The sequence below is a fragment of the Corvus hawaiiensis genome, chromosome 26 (genome assembly GCF_020740725.1).
Source record: "Corvus hawaiiensis isolate bCorHaw1 chromosome 26, bCorHaw1.pri.cur, whole genome shotgun sequence".
Taxonomy (NCBI): Eukaryota; Metazoa; Chordata; class Aves; order Passeriformes; family Corvidae; genus Corvus; species Corvus hawaiiensis.
Window position 1 is genome coordinate 4,411,839 of NC_063238.1, and position 8,308 is coordinate 4,420,146.

At 42.2% G+C, this 8,308-nt stretch overlaps 1 protein-coding gene and 1 long non-coding RNA gene across 3 annotated transcripts in view; one reads left to right on the forward strand and one right to left on the reverse strand.

Moving 5' to 3' along the window:
* The window catches only part of LOC125317323, a 28,374-nt gene extending 23,005 nt beyond the window's left edge, over positions 1-5,369 (reverse strand). The window contains exon 1 of one of the 2 annotated variants that reach the window (XR_007200017.1): positions 5,286-5,369. This is a non-coding gene — a long non-coding RNA (uncharacterized LOC125317323). The remainder of the gene's footprint in view (positions 1-5,285) is intronic. The other variant, XR_007200018.1, reaches the window with a different exon arrangement.
* On the forward strand, positions 5,351-7,333 carry NPBWR1 (neuropeptides B and W receptor 1). Its single transcript, XM_048287082.1, is given in 2 exon segments — positions 5,351-5,431; positions 5,866-7,333. A coding segment is annotated over 1 exon segment (984 nt). The 5' UTR covers positions 5,351-5,431; positions 5,866-5,909; the 3' UTR covers positions 6,894-7,333.
* Positions 7,334-8,308: the final 975 nt, after the last annotated feature.

Below are 8,308 nucleotides of genomic sequence, written 5' to 3' on the forward strand. Positions count from 1 at the left end.
GCCAATATAAAAATCAAGAAGATGTATGTGAAACTCTAGACTGAAGACACCAGCTATGAATAATATCAGACAAATCAAAGTGCATGCTGTGGAAATTTAAACAGCATGTTAAGAAAGAAGATCTGGTATGCTATCAATTATGGAGCTGCACTTCAGCAATTGCTGATCAATCTTTAACAAGTTTATGACCTTTCTGGAGTAGTTTTACCAAATAGCTGCCACATTTCAGCAGCAAAATTCTTCTTAGGAGAATTACAAAGGTTATGTGACAGTTACACACTAATTCAGTCCTATAATCTGAGAGCTTTAATAGCGAGCTAAGAAACTCAGCTGCACATGAGAAACAGTTTAAGAGTGCGAGTTTGCATGCAATGACAAGTCTGGCAGAAGGAAAAAGCAAATTCATTTGACTGTGTTTCCATCAGGTAGGAGGAGTGGTGATGCATCATGATAGACTTGGTATATAAGAAGAAATCTCATAGTGCCCAACAGTGTTCTTTAAATGCCGGAGAGCCTGCCCAGGGAGCCTTGATTGTGTGCTGAAAACAGTAAGAGGATTGGCTGTGATGTCTCACTGCGGCAAAGCTAAAAATTCGAACAAGTTTTTTGGAGCTTGTACAGAGGATCTTAAATATCTTACCGTTTCGTTGGGTTTTTATTAAAGATCTGCCTTGGAGAACAGTAATTCCATAAGTTAGTGACCTTAATAGCAAAGATAAAAAGCAGAATTTCTATTTCATCATTTGTAGGCTGAAGAGCACTCAAGTCTTCCAGAAGTTTTGATCAAGTTTGGACAGCTGCATTTTGTATTGTAGTTACTTCTGTTCTGTTGCTAATTTTTTGTCTTGCAAGTGGATTCCTTTTCCCTGATAATTTAAATGTCCTTCCAATTCTCATGTTAGAATAGCAAAGTCAATGAGGAATTTATGGAACTAATTCCCACTACATCAAGCACAGAGTCTAATATAAGCCCATCAATAAGTTTGTAAGAACCTATTGAAATGAATGGATTTAAAAGAATTGCTAAGTTCATCTGACTTAGGCAGGACATTCTCTTTCACAAATAGATAACAAAGACAAAGACATGTGAGGAATACATTGAAGTTTAGTGAATTTTTTATTACAAAAAACCCCAAACCCCAAAGGCAACAAAAACATGCACATAGGGGTTTTTGTTGGATTTTTATTTTATTATTATTCAGCTACTGCTTTTGCTTCTCTTCAATTACCCTTGTTATGCTTCACTCATATTGTACTGATTAACTACACGTACGCACCCAGATATATATATATACACACACACTTGGGTTTAGAACAAGCTGTTTAGTTTTCTTTTGTTTTAAAAAACTCACTGCTACCAATCACATTTTAAAAGAGCTCAGAATTTATTTCTAAGGCCTGCATGGTTCAGCTGCTCACCACCTGCGTGCCCTTCCAGCACACTGAGGTCTAACGCTTATTCACACTGATGCAGTGCCAGAAGTCAGCTGCTCCCACAGAATGCAGCTGTGGGGAACACAGGCAGAGAGATTAGTTCAGTCTGTGGGACACAAGCTCATCTTACTGGGGTGATATTGAATTGAAACCAGTAAGATGTGATAGACACAGGTTGATTACTTGCTGAGTAATGCAGTGCAAAAGACACCATGCACATATCCTCCCATAACAGCTTCCCAGTGTTCCAGTCCTACCTCACAGGACTCTCTCCAAATACTGAGTTTGCAGAAGCCTGCCAACCCTGGCTAAATCAAAACAATCTGAAGCTTTGCCACAGGCCTTGTTTACTGATGCAAAACTTTGCTTTGATACTATCACAGACAAAGGGCATATAATAAATTCCAAAAAAACCCAATAGAACATACCACGAAACAAAAAACAAAAAACAAAAAAAAAAAAAAAAAAAAAAAAAAAAAAACCAAAAAAAAAAACCAAAACAAAACAAAAAAAAAAAAACCAACCATGGACCAAATGAAAATAACTGGTCCTCTGATCTCAAACAGATGAGGCAAAAGGAAAGACAGTAAGAACTGTGTTTGTCAGCTCTAGAGAAAAGACACTGCAGTGTTCACACATGGAAAAGCTCATCACAGGGGACAGAAGATGTTCTGTTCTGAGCTTCCATTTGGGGCAGGAAAACAACCAAAGTGTTTACAATCACAACAAAACGTCAGGGTTTGAAGAACAGATTTTATAGAGCAAATTATCTGGAGGGGCTGTGGTTCTGCCATCACTGGATGTTTTTTGAAAGGATTCATGCAAGATTGAAAAGATTGATAGAATTTGTGAAGATTGGTGTAGAGAAGTCTGATCTTGATGTCACCTGTCAAGTTTAGTCCTTTATACCTAATGAATAGCTCTATTAATCCAACATATTTTCTCCCTCAAGGGCAGGAGTCACAGAAGGAGACTCTCATGTGAAAATTTTTGAGCTCCTCCACATCTGTGCATTGTGTTGGCAAATAAGTCAGTGCCAAAGGCAGAAAATGAGTGCATTGCAGAAGCTGCACCCTAGCTCCACTACTGAGCTATTTTCTGTACTGATTGATGAGGCACTCCTGCAAAGAAAATTATGTGGCGCCTTTTTCCCCACTTGAGATGATGGAAGTTCTTCAAAACTGACCCAGTTCACCACTAAAATGGATCTCTCTCACATGCATTTAGCCCACAGGAGAAAAGGATATACTCTAAAATTCAAACATGGATCAAATGAACAGAGAAGGTACGTCATCATTATGATGAAATCTCAGCTCTTAGTGGCAATTCATGAAGTCATTTTCTCGTTTGTTGCTCATCTAGGTCACCAGATAACGATACTTAAATACATTAAAGAGCCAATTATAATTTAAACTGCTCAAAGAAAATGACATATGACTTCTTCTAACTTGGACAGCATAAACTGCTTAAAGTATTCAGAAGGAAACACAGTCCGAGATATTTTGTACACACATATGATGATGATTACAAATCACTGTCTTCTCATATACTGTGAACATGCCAAATGACCATCTGGTACAACTTTGTCAGCAGGCACAGTTCCACCAGAGGTAATGGGGTCATAGTTAATTGGCCAAGAGCTGGATTTGGCCTACAGTTTTTAATGACTCCTAGAGAAGCTGCTGTGGCTATCAGTCTAAACTTCCCAATCCTGACAGTCTCAACTTGTAGAAGTCATCAGGTTATTCCTAACATTTCTCATTTCTCTTTGCTTTCAGCTGAAAGGAAGATGGTCTGTGCACCTGCTGAGACATTGAGATACATGCTGTGGCTTGGACATATTCACAGAAAAATAGAATTTCTAGGTTTATAGTAGTCAGCTATAAACTTATAAAGCCCTTTGACTGCCTTTCTGGGAAACTGATGTTATAAAAGGGGAAAATAATTACTTTGAGGGCTGTGTATAAAACCTGATGTCTTTTGATGCCTTCAAACATTACATCAATATCAGCAATGAGCACCTGACAGTAGAGGCAAATTGTTTATAGGTGTGCTGTACAGACAGCTACAATTCCCTGAGTAATGACAGCAGTCCACATAAGCATCGGAGGTTTATTAGGCCCAAAATCTATTTCTTTGGCTACCAAGAGAGAGGAAAAATGCAGATTCCTCCTAGTCAGATTTCTATTAGAATTGCATTTTTGACCTGACACAGTCAAAAAACCCAGACATTAACTCCACAGAGTAAAGTTATTGCTAAAGTTAGGGGATCTTTTTCTGGGAAGAAGAAGATTCCCAGTTCAGGCAATGATAAACTGAAAGGTGGGTATAAACACTACTGTGAAAAAATTTTTGCGCACATTAAGGTTAGGTCACCTCCAGCACTTGCATGTTACCAAGAAAGTGCCTACAGAGGACCAGTATGGAAGAATTCCCCAAGAAACTTCTCGGTACTCAGCATGATAGGGCACCTCTGTCATACTACTGCTGCAGTATGGGGAATAAGCACGTTGAGTCTCCAAAGCTATATTCACTTTCAGACAACTGTGCCTAAGAATTTAGGTCACAAAACCTGACTCAAATGCGAGCTTCTAATAAACTCCATAGCAAAGGTGACATTTTCATTACTTGGATTGTGAAACTATAGGCAAAAAAGGGAAGCAAAACTCCATGAGGAGCCTGCAGCACAGTATTTATGTCATTCTCATGGGAGCACACAAGAGTGTGAACACCTTTTATTCTCAAGTATTTCTGTAAAGGAAATAAAGAATCACAGAGCAGAGAGTGTGCTCTGTATGGTGAAGTATCATTTGCTATACAATGTAACTAGTAATCTGAAATAAAATAAGGCAGCTACAAAAAATCATAGTTACAATGAATCGAAGGTACTTTTCTTGTCCTTTTTCATGTATTTACTTAATAATTTATTTGCTTGGGTTTTAAGATTGGTGATATCCTGCTGATCTAGGTAATTATGCACCAGAATATGGGACAATCAGACCCAGGCTGTGTTTATCTCTCTCCATGGTATTAGCTTACAGATAGTAAACAGTTATGCCAGTTTGCCAAAAGATGCATATATTACATTATTAGTAATTTTTTAGTAATTATTGACAATGAATGTGGTCAGTATTGCTTGTAGCATTAAAAAAAAAAAAAAAAGAAAAAAAAGAAGTTGTTTGCACTTCTGATTTTAGGGATGCAAAAATTTTGTCAAATGTATTGCAAGCCCATAGAATTCTGTCATTGAAAAGGCAACAAAAATGAAACTAAAGTTAGATAGATTTTATACCATGTACTTTTCAGAAAAAAAAACCCCAAACATGATAATCAGGAAAGCTGAATTATCCTCTTGAAAAAGATTGGCTTCCCAGGGTTATATTCCAGTTTATTGCTAGCACAGCATGAAGGAGTCAAAGTGTCAGGCAGATGCATAGGGTCTATTGTTCATCCATCCTGCCTCTGAATCCCGTGAAAAATACCTTTTCCTGGCAAGATGCCAGAATCATAGATTAGTTTCGGTCAGAAGGGAACTTTAAAGGCCATCTAGTCCAACCCCCCCTCAATAAGCAGGGGCATCTTCCTCTCGTTCATGTTGCTAGAGCCTGATGTACAGCATCACGCTGCCCACGCCCCGCGCCGGGACGGTCCCGGGGCCAGGCAGGCGCTGAGCACTGAGGTCTCAGAGACAGCGAGACCAGCAGATGCCACCTACAGCTGGGATTTTTCTCCCCATTGCTGCACTGCCAGACCTCGGGAAGAGATGTGACTTCCGGTAAACAAACGCACAAGTCTCTTTCCAGCGCCCCAGCTTCCGACTTTTAAACCATCCTCTCTGCTGTTCGCGTTACCTGTCTCTTGCTGCCCAGATCGAGACGGACACGGCTGTAACTCTCAGGATCGAGTAAAGAGGGGCACCGGCACATCCGTCCTGCACGGACCCAGCACCGCATCCCGCCGCTCAGGGAGCCGCACCGCCGCAGCCAGGCTGAAACAGGTCAGTGCATCCTTGCTCCACTTTCAAAGTGCTCTGTGCAGTCGGGAACGGGGTGGGTTTTGCTTTTTGGGGAGCATACCGAGGACACCGGCTCCCCCAGAGGGCAGGACTCCTGCCGTGGGCGCCCCGAGGTCGGCGTGGAAGGCGACCAGGTCGGACCTCTGGGCTCCCAGGCGAGCGCTGTCACCCTGCGATGGTCGGTCACTTCGGAGGAACCCGAGGCTGAGCACTGACCCTGCACGGCACTCACCTGTGTGGGAGGAGGGAAGGGGCAGCCTCTGGGTCACTTGGCTACTGGATAAGCCCTTGGTAATCTTCCTTTGCTCCCAACAGGGTGGTGGTGGGCAGCTTATGTGAGATTTTGGCTTTTGGATGTGCCAGAGGAGACAGCCTTGCAAAGAGCAGAGGTCTCACCTATTTTTCACCACTTCCAGGTCATCCTCACCACCACTGATCCTAGCCATCCTCTCCTGTAGCCATGGAGAGTTCCTCCCTCCCTGAAATCAATTCCTCATGTGCAGACTGCACTGGGAGAGGACATAGGGGTCGGAATATGTCCACTCCTCCACTTAGCCCCAGGTACTACATCATGGTGCCTGTCATCTACTCAGTCATCTGTGCTGTGGGACTGACAGGCAACACTGCTGTCATCTATGTAATCCTCAAAGCACCAAAGACGAAAACGATAACCAACATCTTCATCCTCAACCTGGCCATTGCTGATGAGCTCTTTACCTTGGTGCTGCCCATCAACATTGCTGACTACCTGCTCCTGCAGTGGCCCTTCGGAGAGTTCATGTGCAAGCTCATCATCTCCATAGACCAATACAACACCTTCTCCAGCATCTACTTCCTCACTGTCATGAGCATTGACCGCTACCTCGTTGTGGTGGCCACCACCAAGTCCAGGAAGATGTCCTACCGCACCTACTGAGCAGCCAAAATTGTGAGCCTCTGCGTCTGGTCCTTTGTCACTGTCATCATCCTGCCCTTTACTGTCTTTGCTAAGATACACAAGGAGCAGGGGCGCTCCCAGTGCGTCTTCGTGTTCCCCCACCCCGAGAGTGTCTGGTGGAAAGGCAGTCGGATCTACACCCTTATTCTAGGCTTTGTCATCCCAGTGTCCACCATCTGCACCCTCTACACCACCATGCTCTGCAGACTGAGACATCTGCAGCTCCACTGCAATGCAAAAGCCCTGGACAAAGCCAAAAAAAAGGTGACAGTGATGGTGGTTGTTATCCTGGCTGTGTGCCTGTTCTGCTGGACGCCCTTTCACCTTAGTGCGGTGGTGGCCCTCATCATGGACATCCCACAAACTCCACTCGTCATTGAGATTTCCTACTTCATCACCAGCCTAAGCTATGCCAACAGCTGCTTTAACCCTTTCCTGTATGCCTTTCTGGATGACAGTTTCCGGAGGAACTTTCGCAAACTGATAGATTGCAGATCCGCCTCATAAAGCCAGCCCAACCCTCTGCCCTGTCCTGTGTCCCTCCTAGAGTCACCTGCTTCTCCTGGGTGACTCCAGTCTAGAGAGTGCTTTCTCTCCAGTCTCCTTGTGATGGCCCACAGGGCTTCAGGTTGTCTCACTACCCAAGACACGAATTGGGGCCTGGTGCGTCTTTCTCAATTGTCCTGCACTCATTTCCTTAGCACTGCTTTCCTTGCCCTGTGTTTTTGGTTGGTTGGTTACTTAGTTAGTTAGTTAGTTAGTTAATTAGTTAGTTAGTTAGTTGTTGGGTTTTTTACATTCCTTCTCTCTAATGTGCTTTCTGACCTAGGTTTGGAGCTGCCACAGGTCTCTTTTCCCTTTTTCAAGGCATTGTTTTGTGAACTCAAGACACGTGACTGTCTCAATCACTGGTGATTTGTAAAGCTCAATAAAAGTGTGTTACCAACTGTCCTGCTTAATGATTCCTCAGTCTCTTTCCGTACCTGCAGGACCTGCTTACCCAAAGTCTTGCAAACTTAGCAATATTGAAAAGGCACAACTCCAAAGGATAAGGAATAAACCAAGGTATTGAGCTCATTACGTTTTACAGGGGACTAAGATAAGGTAGTCAAAATCCATGATAACATGTAACAGAGCTATCAGTCTGGATTTAAGGAAAAAAGAGCAATGAATAAAATACACAGGTGTGGGTTTGGAGCCACTTGCTGCAGAAAATAGCTTAACAGTGCACTTGGTCATAGTTTGCAAAAAAATGCAGCTTTTGTTTATATCAGAAGTGGTGAATACTTTATCATTTGTCATGTGTTTATGGGCTATTGCACTTACAGATATTTAGTTTGTGGTCCTAGAAAACAGAATCAGAGGGTATCTTCAGAACCAGTTACCTTTTAAGGGTTTGAAAAGATCCTTCTGAAACATGGAGAATATCCTGACTTCTTCCCTTAGAAATCACAAATAACTTGCAGTGGTTAGGCTACTTTTAAACTATCCCTCACATACTTGTATTCCACTTTTTGGTAAGATTTATTAATATTTTTCTTAAGAAGGAGAAGTGAAAAAAAAAAATATAAAAAAATACCCAAAAGAAGGTTTAATTTTACCTGAAGCAGGAGAGAGAGGGTGAAAGTTTCACTAGAATTCATATGTCCAAACACTGCATGAGGAGGTTTTTTCCTCCTGTCTCATCTCCTCTTTTAGTCCTCTAAGGAAATCTACAAAAATGTTGAGGACTGAGAAATATCTGCAATCACTTAACATTTCTCTTCTTAGAGGTGTTCACTGCACTTCCTGCAGCAGATGCTAAATCAAAGTAACACAATTTTTTACATATTTTCACCTCCTCTGAAAACAGAGAGATAGGGAATGTGGCTAAGGAATTGCATTTCCACTTACACAGGAGGGCATGATGGTTTTCAGGAGGT